Here is a 17,987-nt window from a genome sequence, read left to right as displayed (position 1 = left end):
AGATAAAAATAAAAATAGAAATGAAAATAGAAATAAAGATAGAAACAGAAATGAAAATAGAAATAGAAATAAAAATAGAAATAGAAATAAAGATGGAAATAAAGATGGAAATGGAGATAAAGATAGAGATTGAGATGTTATTTTATTATCATTTCCATTTCTTCTCATCGATCTATCTTTTCCTCTCCTCTCCTTTCCTTTCCTATTCATTATACAGTCCTAGATATTCAAAGGATGAATGAATTCTAAAAATATTCGATGAGATGAATGAATGAATAGATATATAAACATCTATATACTAGCACTTATGAAATGAGAGAGAGATAGGGGGGGATATCAACAATTTTTATATAAAAAATAACAATTTTACTTTACTTCACTACGATATTATGATATTACATACGATATTAATCTCCACATCCACACTATCTTTCCTTCTCCCGTCTCTTACTTCTCTTTTGCTTCTCCTTTGATCATTATGTTCGTGTTCCTTTATCAGATGATTGCTTGTATGACTGAATGATTGAATGCAAACCCCTCCATTCTCGTCCAAAGCCGTAAATCTCAATTCAAATCTCACGATCCGATATCGATTTCCCGTAGACTCGTATGTTGACAATATCTCGACTTTGAACTAATCTTCTCGAATCGCGATCCATCGGTGTTTCAGTATGTTTCAATCTATTAATTCACCATCCCTCTTATCCCATCCCCTCCCATCACAACTCCACGCCTAACCATACTTCTTCTCGAACTTTTTCAAAATTCCCGTAACGCCCTTCTCCAACCTCCCTGCATTATCTTCCAATCGACCTCTTGGTCCTTTATCCTTTCCATCTTTCTTGTCGTCGCTCTTCTTCCCCTTTCCGCTTCCCTTTCTTTTAAATTTCGCTTCGATTTCTGTGGGTCTGTAGACTTGTTGATGGATACTGTAATCATTGGCTGTCATCAATGGTTGACCGGCACTAGTTTGCGCGCCAGTATAAGTGTAGTTTGCGAAGCCTCCTGGAGGGGAGAGAGGTTGGAGACCGGGGGCTGGAGAGGAAAGAGGAGGATTTTGATGTTGGGGGGCGAAACCGGGAGAGAAGAGACCGGGGGTGGGTAGGTTATGTGTTGCGTAGGAGGGAGTGGAGGGGAAGGTTGCGTATTGGGTTGTGGGTTGATTGGGGGAGATAGGGGGAGAGAAGTAGGCGGGAGGAGCGGGGCCAGTAGGAGTTGGGAGGGGTGGAGTGCTGTCGGTAGGGGGTGGTGCGAATGTGTTTGGCGAGTTTGCGGTGGGTGGAGGTGCGAATGAAGGGGTTTGGGTTGCGAACTGTTGAGAAAATGGAGAGCGAAGTCCGGATGTAGGCTGAACCGAGCCGGGGAAATAGTTGGAATTCGGAGGGGTATTGGTATGTTGTGGTGGGGTTGCTCCAGAGAAGCTTCCTTGTCCGTGCGCCGGCTGGTGAGGTGGGGACATCATAGGGAAAGTTTGCTGTCTTTGGAACTGTGGTGGTGGAGCAGGTGTGGAAAAGCTTGAATGTTGCTGAAATTGTGAAGGTGGAGAGAATTGTCCATGATCAGAAGTTGCAGCGTGAACAAGTGGATTTCCCGCTCCATCTTCTGGCGGAGGTGTCTTTTCTCGATGCTGAATAGCTTCGGGAGCAGCTGGTGCAGCTGGATTATATGCCATCGGTGCAAAACTAGCAGGAGCTTGTGATGATTGGCTGGGGGGATTTGGCGGCCCAGGAAATGAAACGTTAATAGCAGCTGGGAGGAAGTTCGAGATGTCTTGGTTCTACCATGATGATATGAAGGGTCCAATATAGCTACATTTTCCAATTGCTGAACTATTGGACTCATATCGTCTGCGTGAGATGGTGGTGGTGCTGGCTCATCCTCAATCGTAATTTGATGCTGAGGTAGAACTCTCCGCACTCCATTCACAAAATTAAGTGCATCTTCTTTATTCCAGAAGTAGAGATCAATAGTGTGAAGTCTGTACATGTACTTAGTCTCGTTTCGAGGATCAAAAGTTGGCAAATGCCATTCTTGGGCACCAATTGGACTGTTTCTTTGCTGTCCATTTGGTCCATCTATAGTCAGAGTGACCAATGTGGTATGCCTATATGAATATTTGACATGAGCAGAATCAAGATCTGGTGATTATGGTATCAGTAAATGTGACTTTTGCTTTTATCTCGCATGTGTATAACTTACGACCAGTGAAAGCATCTTGATCCGGAGTACCGGCATTGTTAGCTATTTCAAGTCGAGCTCTTCTCTGTCCTGCATTTTCGAAAAGATAGACATATGAACCTTTATCAAATCTGTGATGAGGAGGTTTGACTGTTGGTGGACCATAGTAATAATGTATATCTGCGAACCTATCGAGGGTTGGATCAACAACTGGTCCATAGACATTTGAGAGCTCTTACTTACAAAGTAGCTGCGAGATCTTCCCCTGGTCTTACTGCCATTTTATCGACCTGCGATTATTGATAGCTTCAGAGATAGTAAAGAAGTGAAGTCAAACGCTTCTTGCGCGACAAGAGAACATACAAAAAAGAAAGAGAGAAAAAATTATACTTAGAAGAAGAGAAAGGAAAGAGAAACAGAAAGAGATTAGACTTATTCTTATTATACAATATTTCATACCAAGCTACCTGCGGCATGGGGGGTTGAGTGCCATATCGGCGGCAAGCTGCATGAAGTGAGAACCAATGAGAGGTGGAATTGAGGTGATGGAAAGTTCATGCCTTAGAACCTTATCGCGATTAGATAAGGCAAAAATAAATTATTTTGGTTTTTGGCTTCATTAGGAAGTAGAACGAGTCGAACAATTTCAAGCTGTTCCAAGGTTATATGAAACTATTTCGAGGGTGCAATTATTGAATCTGCGAACGTAAGTCCTGCGAAATCTTGACCGTAGTAATTGAATCACATTTTCAAGAAAATTATCTAATATCTCTCTCAGAATCTCATCTACTCTCCACTTGGAAGAATATATCCCCGATAAATCGCACCAATTGTGCCCGCGCGGGCTTGCGAATTCGTCTTAGAGACTCCCAATCCTCATCATGTCTCTCGTCACTCTCTCTCACGTAGCATCACATCTTCAAAATGCCTCTAAAGCCCGACTTGGGCTTACTTCGGTCCCCTCCTCGAACATGATTCTCACTCTCATGCTCGGTCTCCAATCCTCTGGATTCCTCTCTTCGGTCACCCGCGGTGGCCTCACACCTCCTCCTATGGATGAATTATCTACATATATACCAGAACCTGTTACGCAGCGAAATATCTCGACAAGGAGGTTATGGTTAGGAATGAAGTATTGGAACAATGAGCCGGTCTTGAGTGAAATGTCGATGATCAGTAAGCCTACAAAGAGAATTTGGATGGATGTGGAAGGGCTCTCAAAGATTGTGAGAGGCCAGGACGCGAACTTTGTGCAGGGTTTGAGAAGACCGGGTGAGTGTATCTATATCAGCACATCGAGTGGCATCTTGGAAGCACGAGAATGTGTAGAAAAGGAGGGTGGGTTGTATGCTTTATGCAGAGTCCGTGTAGGTGATGATGATCAGGAAAAATGTGTAAAATTACAGGGCATGATCATTTGTGGGAGTTCAACAAGTGTACAAAAAAGATACTGGGTTTGCTCAAAAAGATAGACCATTAAACCGGCTCGGGAGATGAATTTCGATTCCATACTTCAAAAGGATAAACTATTGCGTTGACCCAAAAAGTATTATCTACTTCTGCGATCCTTCAATGGAACAAAAGTAAAACGCCTGAACATAAATCGCCTTGTTTTTACTATTATGAAGCGGGGCTCAACCCTCATTCAATCGCATTGATATCCAGACGTGCCCAAGAAGCGCTAGGAAATGACAGCTGAGTCTGTTTTATATAACTCAGCAGGTTATGGGATTGCTAATTCAATACCTCTCAACTATCCAATTTCTTCTCTGCTCATCCTTCATACTGTTCATAAGCTCCAATTCACCTCGTTTCATCGCAATATATGTGACCACCACAGCCTCACCGAGTATCTTGTACATACCTTGGTCGATTCTGAGAGCGGTAAGTGCCTCCTCCAAAGTACAAGGCAACATTTCTTCGATATTGTAGACATCTCTGTCTGCTTGGCTCAATTTAGCAGGGTTCATGTCGCAGTCAAGCCATGTCATCTTGTCTTTTGAAACCACGCCTTCTACACCTGCACCAATGATAGCGGAATAAAGCCAAGTAAACATTGGCAAGGCCATCCATACATCTCAACTCCCAATGCGATCCATCAATCTTACGCAAGGCGGTCTCTCGATTTTGGGTACCCCAAGTCACCCATGTACTACCGGCCCAACCACCAGCTGCAAGCATACGATCATAGCTGGCAGGATTACCATAGGTGAAAGCCGTAATTGCGCGAAGATGTTTCAGTATTCCCGCATAGAAATGAGTATACGTTTGTTCTTTCTCTCCTTCCGGGGTTGGTATGGATAAGTGAACATGTGCTCCCGTGCCCATTTTGCTGGGCAGAGGTTTTGGGTGCAATGTCGCACGCCATCCATGAGTTTGTGCAACTGCGGTAATGATCTCTCGAGTCTGTAAAAAGTATATCTGCAGCCTCAAAGAGGTGCGCAAGCAGGCATGACAAACTCAAATTGACAGTTGCTGATTCTGGATGCCACTGCTCGAGATCAATACCAGCATCGGAAAGTTTCTCGATTATCTCATCCATAACATTTATGACAGCGTGAGATAGTGCGTTATTAGATCCCCAGCAATGAGAATCCGAACCTGGAAGCGGAACATAAACGTGGGTATTGTCTTCGTTAAGTGTCCCTTTCATGAATATAACTTCAATCTCAAGCCGACAAGAAACTCGAGTCCCGTGATTCTTCGCTTCTGTTCACTATATTCCGAGATTAGTTCGTGGGCATACATCAAGTGGCGAATTGTCAGAATTTCGAAGCTCTCCCTGTGCCGAAGCATACCCATGACATGGACCGGGTCGCATAGAAGAGGGGACTGCGGTTAAAAGCCTAGATACACCTCTGGGAGAGACTGAATCAATCCGATGATCGACTGGCGTGAGAGTTAAACTACTATTAGTTATACCAATAGAAACATCAACCTTTTCGTCGCAAAGAAGATTACGGACACGTTTGATTGGTAAAATCCGTAGTCGAGTAATGGAGCAGTAGTCGACATATTGTACACGCAGAAATTTAATTCCCGGGTGTTGTGCCATGAAGGATTCAAATAAGTCCAGATCTGATGGATTTTCTGAAATGTTTGCATGACTGGTGCTCTTGTTCCCTTTGGTTCCATTGGTTCCGTTCATTGTATTTCTTCCGTTAACCCCATTGGTTCCATTGATTATATCAATGTTGCTGATACCGTTTGTGTGGTAGACGTCTTTGGTACCGTTAAACCCCATTGGACCAATGTAGTCCCGTCCAATTCATTAAGAGATTGAATCAAACATCCTGTATTTCATAGGCCTCAATTTTGGACTGGAGGGCATACAGCTGAGTAGATGTGTTTGAAGAATATATTTTCAACGACTTCAACAGGCCTGTTGAACAGTCAATGCTTTCTTAGTGACATATTCGACGAGGACCTGGAGACCTTCAGTATCATTGGATATATGTCCACGTTCCTAATGATGGTGAGAAATCTTACTTTTTCAAAGCTTCACGAGATTGAATTTGTGCGAGTAAATACGTTTCTGGGAAATCATGCCCATCTGAGCTCCACACAATCTTCTCCGTAGGACAAAGCTCCAGAAGATCGCGGATAACACCTTCTTGACCATCCTGGCTTACACAAGGAAACACTTCACCAATGTCAACATACACATTTGAGTGTACGGTAGCCAAGTATCCCGCTTCCTTCGTCCATGGATAACAAGAATGTACTAAAACGATTGGAACATCTGAATAGTCACGAATGAAGTCTTCTAGATGTGATGGCAAAGAGCGAGTGAGAGGTAGTTCATCATCGCCTAAACTGGTGTGGAACTGAATTGGCTTCTTGTGGGAACTTTCGGATTGTCGGATGAGTAAAGCTGTCATGTGAATGATCCAGGAGTTCAAAATTTGGCTATCGAACCCTTTGAAGCGAATATGACCCTCGTTCTGTGGTTTCCAAATACATTGTATCAAGGTCGATTTTATCATTTCGAGGGGACAGACCCAAGCAATATCAAGCTTTGGTTTATAACAGATGACTGATATAAAGCCGACAACATCGGTATCAGAAATCGCATCATTTATACCCTTTTGAAGCTCCTCGACCACTGAATTAAAGAACTTATCTTCAGAGATAGCTAATAACATGATGTTCTGATTCACTATGTCTGCTGCAAGACTTTCAATCCTTACTATCCTCTTGCACTTACCTATGCAGCCAAGATTAGCTGAGCGTTGGATGGGTAGATAAGTACCGATCGAGGTGACACGGCATCTATACGAGAGCGGGGAAATATAAAGATACTGACTTCTTGTTGAGCTGCCATGCAAAAAATAGTCGAAAGTTTGATTTTCCGTACTCAAACAATCAAGAAGAACTATTTCAATCCCTTTCAGACATTGTTTGATCCACGCATCGCCTAGCTTTTCGTTCTCTTTTTCAATGGCTTCCAAGACATCGTTCCATGTTGGGGGACAACCGAGAATATCTGCAAGTTGATTTGTAGCTCGAATGTGTGCCAAAGTTGAACGAGAAGCTTTTAGAGCGTCTCCATTGCCTTTGGTAGTAATGCCTAGTAAGGAATGTCTGGTCTTGGATGAAGGAATCAGTAATGGTCGTGCGCGGCTGTCAATTAATGGAGTGGTACGAATGGCCCTAATAAGTCGCTCCATTTTCAGCGAGAGAGAATTATAAATTAGTTGATGAATATTGAATTACTTCAATTGTTTGCAGATTTCTGAGAGTTTATAAATAGGAAGAGGAGAAGGACAAGAGGTTTCCCCTCATTCCCCTCATATTAATAAAGTCATGGCATGTAGTTCAACGACGCCTTCAAAGGTCGGTCGCTTATTTGGATGCGGGGAATAAACATTGTATGCTCCATTGAATAGACTTGCATGGCGGGCAATATAGAAAATTGCGAGAGACGTATTGTGTATATGATTTTAGGTACTAAAATGCACGGGAAGTCCTCAGCTGGAGTTTGAAATGTGTTGGCACGTCTGAGTGATGTGGAGGTCGATCAAAATATGGGGATAGCTTCAAATTTAGAGAATTGGTAGGAGCAGATCACACAAACGGCCTGAAGTACCCTACTGCTTACGTCTCAAGCGACAAGACTTCATCAATGCCTTAGGCACTCAGGTTAACTTAAACGTACCGAACTCGGCACGGCTCGACTAGCTGTCCAGATAAGTCAAGCCGCTCAGAGCGGCGAGTTGTAACCTTTACCACTTGAAGTCACACTTATTATTATTACATTTCATCTGGCTTTTTTTTTATATCTCCCTACTCTCACACCTCTTTCTCACTCCCAACATTCGATTCGACGAATTCGATTTTCCTGTCCACAGTAGCACGGATAATTGTTCATTCAGCTTAACGCCTGTAGTGGAAGCCCTTAGAAATCAGCAGCCTGCCAAGGCAGTGGCGGTTGTGTTGTCAATACATAATCTTCAACTTCGAATTATCCTTCCTGGGAGGTGAGTGCGCGATCAAAAGAAAATTCAAAGTTACCAGAACTGTTGCGCTTATAAGAGCGTTTGGTGCGGCAATGGGTTTTTTACGCAAATGTGTTTCAAATTTGCTTTCCTGAATGTCATCGAGTTACAAGCTGAAGATGATTGGTGTGTTTACAGTTTGCACATCGGGGTAGAGTGGCTGCCTATCGATTCTTCGCAGAACATAGGTGTCATCTTTGGTGACTGGACACGGCCTCATTATTCTTTTCATAGAAATTGGGCAATATGTCTTGGTTCACTTGCACGCCGAAATCGTCTCTATGGGTCTTTCATTGCCATTCTTTTTCCGTTCCTCCTCCAGTTGATTTTCACGAGAATGATTTATCCCTGTGAGAATCGAGGAATACTTGAACATTCGAGTCTTAAAAATTGCTTTGTTGTTCATTAGTATGGTCTCGAATATGTGATGTTGAAAATAAAAGAACGCCATTTGGTTCGGGCGCCAAGATGGTTCGTTCTTGTCTACCCCAATCACGCATGTGCGACTATGGTAGATATAAAGAGAGCATCATCACGATCATGACAAATCATTTTTCATGACCAATTATTGAATGCTTGAATACCCTGGGACAATACATATGTCCGCGATAGTCCTCAAAAGCATCTATTTTTGGGCCAGGCACTAGATTAGTTCGATATGACGCACCAACCTTCACCTGTCGTAGTCAATGGGTCAGGGAGTATTGACATCATTACAAGTCGTCAGAAGCATGCGGATGTATCATTTCGAATTGAGAGGGTGTTTCCCATCCGTATCGAAACAGAAACAGGTAGAGATTGGCCCTACAGGTCTTGGTTAGAATGCTTATTAACGGCGAACAGTTCTTGACACAAACCTCAATGACTCTGGTGTTGCGAAAACTCAAGAAGCGCCAGATGAAACGACTTTTGCAGAAGTTCGCGTTGAAGTACCTGAGACTGAAGGTGACATTAATCAAAGGCACCCAAATGTAGTTTTGGCAGAATCTTGCTTGCCATTATCGCCATCTCAACACCCTTTCATCACAGCGTCAGTCCATCATTTGATCTCTGAAAGCAAACCCACTCCCAATCATGCTATTAATGAGATTGTTCGTCGCTGTGAGGATGAGCCCATCCAAATTCCTGGATCCATTCAAAGCTTCGGAGCATTATTGGCTCTCGAGGAAAAAGAGGACGGTCGCTTCTTGGTCCGAATTGCAAGTGAGAACGCAGAAAACATTATTGGCCGCAAGCCTGAAGATCTTTTCGCACTCCCCTGCTTCACTCAATTGCTAAGTCCAGTGGTACGAATTGGACTTTAGAGCCAGAATTGAATCCAGAAAGCTCTGGCATCAAAAAGAACATCTCAAAGCATATCCAGATATCTTTACCACGATGCTGGAGTCAACTCCCTATATCCCTATGTATTGTGCTTTACACTTCCGTGAGGATGCGGGCTTGTTCATATGCGAGTTTGAGGCAAAGAATGATTTGATGACTGACGTCCCTCCGGAGAACTGGAATCTGCCTGGAGAACAGGTCAATATCATCGATAACCAAGCTACAGAGGAGGAACGAATTGTGTCGACCACAAAATATAGTGAGCCATTTCGCACGATACAGAGGACCAAGAACAGGCTTGGCGAGATGGAAATGTTTCATCTCGGCTGTGAAGTTCAGGAGCAGCTGAATTCAGCTACTTCCATAACATCTCTACTCGACATAGTTGTTGGTCTTGTCTTTGATCTGACCGGATTTCACAGGGTTATGGCTTACCAGTTTGATGAAGATGACGCAGGCTTGGTTAGAGCAGAGTACATTGATGAGAGAGCATCGTTGGATCTCTATCGTGGCCTCAAGTTTCCGAATACCGACATACCTATTCAGGCTCGGCAGCTTTATGCGCTCAACAAGATAAGACTACTCTATGATCGAACGGAAAAGACCGCCAGACTTATGTCTTCAACCGAAAAATATAATCCTAAAAATCTCAACCTTTCATCAGCATATTTAAGGGCCATGTCACCCGTTCACATCAAATATCTGACAAACATGGGTGTACGGGCTTCATTCTCCATCTCTTTGATTGTAGAAGGTCGATTATGGGGTTTAATCTCATGTCATGATTATGGCCTAGAAGGAAAAAGGGTTTCATTCCCAATGAGGGAGCTCTGCCGAAGTCTAGGAGATTGTACAAGCAATAACATTGAGAAATTAATCTACCTCTCTCGAATACAAGCACGACGGCATCTCGGAAAAGCACCTCCTAAAACTTCGCCATCACAATATGTTGCTGCTTCATCGAGAGATTTATTGCAAATGTTTGAAGCAGATTTTGGGTTCTTGGCCATTAAGGACGAAGCAAGAACGATTGGGCGCTTGTATGCCTACAATGAAAGTATTTCTCTACTTCAATATATCCGCAAAAAGTCGCATACTTCTGTCTTTTACACTCAGAATATCTCTGCAGACTGTACAGATATTATGTTTCCCGCGCATTTTGTTTTGATCTCAGGATTTCTTGTGATTCCATTGTCTCTTTCAGGATCAGACTTTTTGGTATTTTTTCGAAAGGGTCAGCTAAAAGAGGTCAAGTGGGCTGGAAATCCAAATGAGAAAATATATAAGCCTGGTACAGAGTATCTTGAGCCAAGAGCAAGTTTCAAGAGATGGAGTCAGCATGTCATAGGCACTAGTCGGGAATGGACACGAGAACAAGGTTGGTTTATCCCACAGCCCGAGCTTATTGATGGTGTCTAATATGGAGTCTCTCAGTTGAGTCCTGCAGGTGTTCTAAGTGCATTGTATGGAAGATTCATTGAGGTCTGGAGACAAAAAGAGGCTATTGTGCAACAGAATCGAATGACGCGATTGTTAATTCGACAAGCTGGAGCTGAAGGTACGCATTCAAAACCACGAATTCTTCATCTATTACTAATTCTTACAAGTTCGAAACCCCTTGAATGCTATAATTGGTTATCTCGAGATAGCACTCGAAGAAGTTCTCGACGACCAAGCCCGTCTCCACCTAGAGAAGTCTTTAGGTGCATCGAGATCCCTTATCTTTGTTGTGAATGATCTTCTCAACTTGACAGAGGCGGAAGGAGAAGATCCTGAAATGTCACATGATAGTGTTGTTTTGGCAGAAATGATGAACGATGTCATCCGTGATTTCGGTGATGAATGTCAAAAGAAGAGTCTAAATATTAGATTTGCCGAAATTACGGATATTCCTGCAGTGGTAAAATGTGATGGCGTGCGTTTGAGACAGATGATCACTAATTTACTCTCAAACACTGTGAAGCATTCAATTGCTGGCGACGCGGTTGTTGGATTGAAGATGTTGAATCTGATGATGATAAGACTCGAGTTGAGATGTTCTTTACTGACAATGGTTCTGGATTCACCGAGTAAGTTTCCCACTTATGAAATACATATTTCTCAACTTCTCTTGTGACGAGAGACTAATTCTCCATCTCCCTAGGCCAGAACTGGACGGCATATTCCAAGACTTCGAGAAAGTCCTCGACGACGACGACGATATAGACGAACAGCCATGTCTTAACGGAGAAAAATCCTCCATCGGTCTGGGTCTCGCCGTCGCAGCACGATTCGTCCGACTCAACGACGGCAAAATAACAATCAATACCGAACCCGGCCACGGAACCACCGTCACAGTGTCAATCCCATTCCGCAAATCCGAAGGTGGACATCACTTCGCTGCCCGAACTCCACGCAAAGATGCTCCCGCTCTCTCCATCAGCACTGAAAGCCCCAATTCCGAAAACGACATCCAATGCGGTACCCCCGAAAGATTCCAAGTCCCTCCTTTCACTCCTCTCAAAGACCCCTTCCTCACCTCCAAAACAGAAATCATCGATTCCCCCTCATCAATCCCCACACCCAGCACTTGCTTGCACTCTTCTCCTTCCATCTCTCACCCCCTCTCCACACCCCTCAAAGACCCCTTCCTTACTTCCACAACCGAAATCATCGATTCTCCCTCATCAACCCCCACACCCAGCACCTGCTCGCACTCTTCTCCCCCCCTCTCCACATCCCTCTCCACATCCCTCTCCACCAAATCCGTAACCACCAACCCCGATTACCAACTGCAATACCCCTTCCCCATCATGGAATTGCCTCCCCAACCCGAGATCCGCAATCTCAATGTCCTCGTCGCGGAAGACAACCCGCTGAATAGTCGACTTTTAGAAGAACGTCTCAGGAAAAGAGGACACATGGTGACGGTGAAAATTAACGGGCAAGCATGTGCGGAAGCTGTGATGGCTACACCAGATGGTTTCGATATTATTTTGATGGATATACAAGTACATCTCCCCCCTCCTCCCCACTTCCACACTCCCATAAAATACCGAAACCACACTAACCCCACCCCACCCCACAGATGCCCATCCTCAACGGCTTCTCCTCCACCACCCTAATCCGCTCCTTCCTAACCAGCACTTTCCCCGTCCCCCCCATCTCTCCACGCGCAGCACTCTACGGTCGACTCCCCATCATCGCCGTATCGGCTTCTCTTGAAGAAACAAAAAGAGATGAGTATATTGATCGTGGTTTCGACGGTTGGATCCTCAAACCGATTGATTTTCGGATGTTGGAGGAGATGCTGAAGAGTGTGGAGGATGGGGGGAGGAGAGAGGGCTTGCTGTATGGCAGGGAGGGGGTGAAGTGGAGGAAAGGGGGGTGGTTGAGATTGAGGGGGTGAGGGGGAGCGGTAGGGTGGGGACGTGATGGATTGATTTAGGGTTTGGGCACGAACTTTAAGATTCTGCACTATGGATATAGTTGCGTAACAGAATCATGATAGCTAGGGTGGTTGGCGAAGAAACTTGTTTCTCTGAATCGTGTGCGAAGACTGGCAACAATGTCCTCTTATTTTTCTGTTTCCTTTTCCTTTTCTTTTCTTTTCCATCTCTTTCTCTTTCTTATGTACTTTCCCATACTGCTTATTGTTATGGGTAACAATCTGAATAGGAAACGCATTGATAATCTCAAGTCGATACACTCAAATATCATTAAATACAACCCTCAACTCTGAGGTCTGCACACAGCTACTTGTGATATCAGTCGAAACCAATTGTAACTTACACAATGCATATATTAGATAAAAACAAATTTTCGTAAATCTATTTCTCTCTTCTGATTCAAATAGTGCAATAAAAACAACCAGTCAACCAGTATCTTTCCAGTACCAAACACCAAACACATTCCCATTGATCCAATTCCATCCCATCGCTCAAACGCCTATCCGAATTCATAGATTCAAAATTCAAAGCTCAAAACACGCTCTCCTAAAGTTTAACCTTGCCCCCATTTAATTCATTCCACTCCTTTTCTCCAAACTTTACATATTCATCCCCTCTCAACCACCACATCTGATCCCCACTCTCTTCGATCGCCTTCGGATCCACCCCCTGCTTCCGAATCACATGTTTAACCATCTTTACCGTCCCGGTAATCTCCATTTCCTCTCCCTCTTTCTTAACTCTCAAAAACACTGGTACCGCATAACTTGGCAGTGACTTTTTCGCATGGATCGCCAAATCTTTCATAATGTTTGGATTGTGATCTTTTAGAATAACAGCTGCACAACCTACTCGTCCATCATGATGGGGCAGGGAAACTCCATAGACATTTGCCTCCTGAATAGCCGGATGAGTGGATAACGCTTCTGCGACTTCGTTTGTTGATACATTTTCCGATTTCCAGCGGAATGTATCACCGATTCGATCATTGAAGAAGACATTTTCACCATTTTCCCATGTCATAATATCGCCTGTTCGAAACCATGCATCACCCTTTTCGAAAACGTTTCGTAATACTTTACTATCGGAGGCGCTTTCATTGTTGAAATACCCTTGATAGCCTGCACTTATATCGGCGGGATCAAGCTTATACAGCATTTCTCCTGGAGTTCCATAAGGTACTTTGGTGCAAAATCCGGTACCTTTCGATCGATAGGGTTGTTCCGTTTCAACGTCCAACTCGACCACAGCCCACCCTTTCCTCAATACGAGCCAGTAAATAAATCCGTTACGACCTACTGCACCCCTGCTAAATTCGTTATTAGAATAGTTCCAGCCAGCTCCTGCACCTTCAGTAGCGGAGTAAAATTCGGCGATAGTCTTGATATCGAATCGTTCCTTGAATTTGTTCCATACATCAGGTCTTAGGCCATTGCCAAACGCCATTCTGACGTTATTTTTCTTGTCTAGATTTTCGCCTGTCACGGGATCGTATTGAGGAGGTGCGGATAAGAGGTAGCGACAGACTTCCCCGACATATTGAATAACATTCGCGTTTGATTCTCGAACTTCCTTCCAAAATGTTTTTGTGGAAAATTTTCTGCCGATACATATTGTTGCGCCCATGTTCAAAGCTGCTAAGACAGCAAGAACACTAGCAGCAGAATGGTACATAGGCATACACTACGGAAATTAGTATTTCAAAATACAAAATGAAAGAGGTAGACGCACAGTATATAAGACATCGGGTCGTTTGTATCCGCTCCATTTTGGCATGATAGTCGATCCAAAGTTTGCCTTACCCCAAGCCAGGACTGCTGGTTTTGGTAAGCCTGTAGTACCACTAGTGTATATCAACATTCCGATCATTGACTTTGTTTGCTTGGATCTGGTAGAATCCGGCTCTCGAACACCTTCAGTGGAAATGATCGTAGCCTCTACATCAGGAGTGAGAATTTGAAAAGAGATATCCGGAAGCTCATCCCGAACTCCCTGCGTCAGTTTCTCTTCGACCATTGGATCCACGATACATAACCTTGCAGTGGAGACTTTGACACAATGGGACAATGCCTTGCCCGTCAAATTGTAGTTAATGAAGGCCGGTTTGGCACCTATACTCCATAACCCAAACCACAGAAAGAAGTAATTATCTGAATTGGTGAAATCCATAGCAACGATTTCCTCCGGCTTAACATTATGGGTATTCTTCAGCCATGTTCCATATTTCAAGACTATATCGTACGTTTCCTTGAATGTCCATTTCTTGCCTTCGAATATGATAAATGTGTCGTTTGCGAATTTTCCTTTCGCATGCTCCTCGAGTACATAAAACGTGTTAAGACGATCATCTTTTTCTCTTTTACTGGTAAAGGAATATGCTGTTAATGCAGCACCCAACAATTGATAATCGTAGCTCAAAGAAAGTTTCGCATTGGCGTATGCCAAACCAGCCAAAGCTGCTGGAGCTGCTAAAGCCAATGGAACTATTGAATTGTTAGTATTTCGAACTCATTCTGTTGGCCGGAGCGATGTAAACTGACTTGGCATTCTGATAACAATGTCGTGAAAGTATTTCAGCTGTCAGACGAAGACTGATAGAGCTCCGTAAGACTACGGTATCTGGTAGTCAATTAACCTTTGGATGCTGTCTTCAAGAAACAGTCCAACTTTCAAGTGAGGATAGAATAGCAATGCTGTTAAAATCGATTGCCTAGATAAGAGACTCGATATTCATGCAGTTATAAAATCCCAAATGCATTAATCTAAAGAGTGAATTCAAGGCGAAAAAAGTATCTTGAACGGAGAAAGGGACGAGAGCAAGTAAGAGATGTGAGAAAGACTGTACCTTAAAAACTTACCGTACACATATTAATATGGGTGAAGTCTGGGTAATATGCATGCGAACATCTCGCCGTTGGACCCTTTTGGGGAGTTTCATTCCTCAAATGGTATGTGTGCCTCGGCACGGAGGATGGCTTCCTCGCACAGTATGGCTTTATTCTGAGGCATTGTACTCGGAATGTAATAACGAATAAGCTGGAGATGATGCGAAAGCGGTTCCATATCCGACGATAATTTTCAGTGCAGAGTCAGGGTTTGGGGTCATTGCACCGTCTCTTCCTCTTACTTACGAATCATAGCACAAATTGGCAATTTATGCGATTCATGTGGAGTTCACAGATAGACATCTTTCTCCGTCCTCTTGAAGCGTTTGTTTGTATGGCTGCACTCTTCGTGTATGGATATGTGTGGATATGGACGGATCTGGGCGGATGATAATTGGCCTCGTACGACAACTGATGGAATGAAGACCCTCCTTGGATGGTGGATTCGCTGATTGATTTCATATGTTTGGTTGGATGAATTAGAACTTGATCAATTAACGGTTTTTTGGGGATCTTCGGATCATTTCCTCAATGAAGTTTGACATATGACGGAAACTCCTTGGTAGGGGTAGTAGAGTAGGTTACGGGCGTGGGTACTAGCTCGACTAGGTGTTTTAGTGAGAGTGTCACGAGTGTGTGCTGGTCCCCGATATTCAAGGCTTAGAACGCAACTTTAACCTTATGCTTCAAGCCTTCAATGGAAGCATCGGCTCAGCCTTGTCACTTCTATCCAGCCTTGTCATCTCATTCATTTCACCTCAGCCTTCTCGTCGCTAAAACTTGCTTGTCGCAAATAGCGGCGCATCCAAACGCAACGCGGAACTTCCACGATATCAACACATACCTACCCAGGTACCTGCTTATCAACAAATGGACATCCAAACTTCATAATGTCAATATCAACAAATGAACCTGCATCCTCAGGTCCGACAGAAACTATAGGTGAAGATGTAAAAATCTTTAATGATGATAAATCACCCGAAAATGCTGTGACAGCAGTGAAGAAGAGAAAGGAACCACCTCCTGAGAAGCCCGAAAATGCTCGCATGCGAATCCAAGTTCTAATTTCATTCTGGGCTATTATATTGTTACTTGGTGTGCCAATATGGTGGAGGACAACCACCATTTATAGAGCGCCATTACCTTTAGATCAGATGACAGATTGGGCCGAAGGAAGAGTATGTTAATTTCATACACATAGACAGCTTAAACTAATTGAAGAATGTAGGCATGTCGACCAGTATTTCCACTCACAATCTCAATAGAAGCCGAGTCATTACAAGAGAACGAAGCTCAAAATCTTCTACGAACTACACAACATGCGTTAGATGATTTAAATGATTTCTCCGCACATCATCTACGATTGCAGCTTTCCCCGCCCAACAATGCTTCCGCGACGACAAATGGGTTCTCATATGGAGGCATGGGAGAGGATGTTGCTTTGACTATTAGACTTTTACCTGGAACAGCGTCGTCGGCGAATTTACAAGCATACGCGCCCATTTTAGATGTATACTATCCTCCAAATCAGATCCCTTCGAGTTCGTCATCAACTTCTTCTTTAGCGACGTATATTGCGAATACATTGAGGGGCGTGTTTGCCGAAGAACAAGCTATGATTGCATATCTACTTTCTACTAGTTCTGCTCCGCCAGAAAGAAGTCCAAAAGCGTTGGCGCCAGAAGTGGCAGATACTCTAGCCAAATGGACAACGCGTTCATTGAAATACTCTGGGACTTATCATTTGACCTTTTCCCTCTTTACTCCAACTGCCACTCCCTCATCTTGGGATATTGAAGCTGCGCTGGAAGAACACATGAAACCATTACTTGATAGCTTTACTTCAATCAGCAACTTCACAATCGATACCCAAGTCCAACTTTACGCTACCCCTGGTGTTAGCGGAAATGTCCTACGAAAAGAGGATCTAAGCGGCTTCATCAATGCCGCAGAATGGCCTTTAAGTCCCAGTATTGGCGGCGCCCCAACAATCAATTTCATTCTCTATGCAGGCGATATGGAAGTCGAAGGAGGTGGAAAGAGCTGGTTGATCCCTCAATGGGGTGGCGTCGTAATCCAATCCGACATCTCAGATTTACGCCCCGCGATGCTTACTTTCTCAACTCAACTAATGTCTCTGATGGGTGCCCCCGAAACCGGATCTCTTCCTCTCCGCTTAATGACACTAGTGCGTGTACGTAGCGCAGGTCTTCTCCTGAAAGCAAGCGGAACACTGGGAAGTCTAGCGCGATTAACTAAAGCGCTCCCCTCGATTAGTATACCGGAATCCGTGCAAGATGGCGTCTACACAACTATCGAACATTTGAGAAAAGCATGTGATGGACTAGGAGGCAATGACGGGTTGGTTCATGCACGTATCGCGGAAGAGGCGGCAGAAAAGGCATTCTTCGAAAAGAGTATGGTGGGCCAGGTGTATTTCCCGGATGAACACAAAGTCGCGGTTTACATGCCATTATTAGGGCCAGTGGGTGTACCGCTGGTTATGAATGTGCTGAAGGAAATTAAAGCATGGAGAAAGAGGAGTAGAATGGCTAGCTAGCTAATTGGCATTTATCGTAGTTGGCTCGCAGCTTTTTAGAATAATGATGTAATGAATTCTTAAAGAATATTTTCCCTTTTCATATCTATTTTGTATCATATCATGCTATACTATC

General features: G+C 43.7%; 7 protein-coding genes across 7 annotated transcripts; 3 read left to right on the top strand and 4 right to left on the bottom strand.

The window, feature by feature from the left end:
* Positions 1–733: 733 nt before the first annotated feature.
* On the bottom strand, positions 734–2,535 carry EAF02_004384 (uncharacterized protein; the record flags this gene model as incomplete). Its single annotated transcript, XM_038900432.1, has 4 exons — positions 2,422–2,535; positions 2,200–2,366; positions 1,813–2,138; positions 734–1,777 (listed from the first exon to the last, which is right to left on the bottom strand). The coding sequence occupies exons 1-4, from the start codon at positions 2,457–2,459 to the stop codon at positions 734–736; spliced, it is 1,575 nt and encodes a 524-aa protein (XP_038760139.1). The 5' UTR covers positions 2,460–2,535.
* Positions 2,536–3,059: 524 nt separating this feature from the next.
* Positions 3,060–3,650, top strand: EAF02_004383 (uncharacterized protein; the record flags this gene model as incomplete). Its single annotated transcript, XM_038900431.1, has 1 exon — positions 3,060–3,650. The coding sequence occupies one exon, from the start codon at positions 3,060–3,062 to the stop codon at positions 3,648–3,650; it is 591 nt and encodes a 196-aa protein (XP_038760138.1).
* A 267-nt stretch (positions 3,651–3,917) lies between these two features.
* On the bottom strand, positions 3,918–5,422 carry EAF02_004382 (uncharacterized protein; the record flags this gene model as incomplete). Its single annotated transcript, XM_038900430.1, has 4 exons — positions 3,918–4,198; positions 4,254–4,584; positions 4,649–4,846; positions 4,925–5,422. The coding sequence occupies 4 exons, from the start codon at positions 5,420–5,422 to the stop codon at positions 3,918–3,920; spliced, it is 1,308 nt and encodes a 435-aa protein (XP_038760137.1).
* Positions 5,423–5,462: 40 nt separating this feature from the next.
* Positions 5,463–7,014, bottom strand: EAF02_004381 (uncharacterized protein; the record flags this gene model as incomplete). Its single annotated transcript, XM_038900429.1, has 3 exons — positions 6,485–7,014; positions 5,668–6,385; positions 5,463–5,577 (listed from the first exon to the last, which is right to left on the bottom strand). Exons 1-3 carry the CDS (start codon positions 6,846–6,848, stop codon positions 5,463–5,465), a joined length of 1,197 nt encoding a protein of 398 aa, XP_038760136.1. The 5' UTR covers positions 6,849–7,014.
* A 1,320-nt stretch (positions 7,015–8,334) lies between these two features.
* On the top strand, positions 8,335–12,394 carry EAF02_004380 (uncharacterized protein; the record flags this gene model as incomplete). The annotated part of the gene is made up of 7 exons (XM_038900428.1): positions 8,335–8,467; positions 8,520–8,866; positions 8,961–10,412; positions 10,434–10,557; positions 10,607–11,068; positions 11,148–11,989; positions 12,067–12,394. 7 exons carry the CDS (start codon positions 8,335–8,337, stop codon positions 12,385–12,387), a joined length of 3,681 nt encoding a protein of 1,226 aa, XP_038760135.1. The 3' UTR covers positions 12,388–12,394.
* Positions 12,395–12,785: 391 nt separating this feature from the next.
* EAF02_004379 (uncharacterized protein) lies at positions 12,786–15,305 on the bottom strand. Its single transcript, XM_038900427.1, has 3 exons — positions 14,968–15,305; positions 14,159–14,910; positions 12,786–14,110 (listed from the first exon to the last, which is right to left on the bottom strand). The coding sequence occupies exons 1-3, from the start codon at positions 14,972–14,974 to the stop codon at positions 12,974–12,976; spliced, it is 1,896 nt and encodes a 631-aa protein (XP_038760134.1). The 5' UTR covers positions 14,975–15,305; the 3' UTR covers positions 12,786–12,973.
* An 897-nt stretch (positions 15,306–16,202) lies between these two features.
* On the top strand, positions 16,203–17,980 carry EAF02_004378 (uncharacterized protein; the record flags this gene model as incomplete). Its single annotated transcript, XM_038900426.1, has 2 exons — positions 16,203–16,490; positions 16,541–17,980. 2 exons carry the CDS (start codon positions 16,203–16,205, stop codon positions 17,870–17,872), a joined length of 1,620 nt encoding a protein of 539 aa, XP_038760133.1. The 3' UTR covers positions 17,873–17,980.
* Between the last annotated feature and the right edge of the window lie 7 nt (positions 17,981–17,987).

The sequence above is a fragment of the Botrytis sinoallii genome (genome assembly GCF_014898435.1).
Source record: "Botrytis sinoallii strain Bc 23 chromosome Unknown BSIN_006, whole genome shotgun sequence".
Taxonomy (NCBI): Eukaryota; Fungi; Ascomycota; class Leotiomycetes; order Helotiales; family Sclerotiniaceae; genus Botrytis; species Botrytis sinoallii.
Note: the sequence above shows the minus strand (reverse complement) of the source record. Positions and strands in the feature narration are given on the sequence as shown.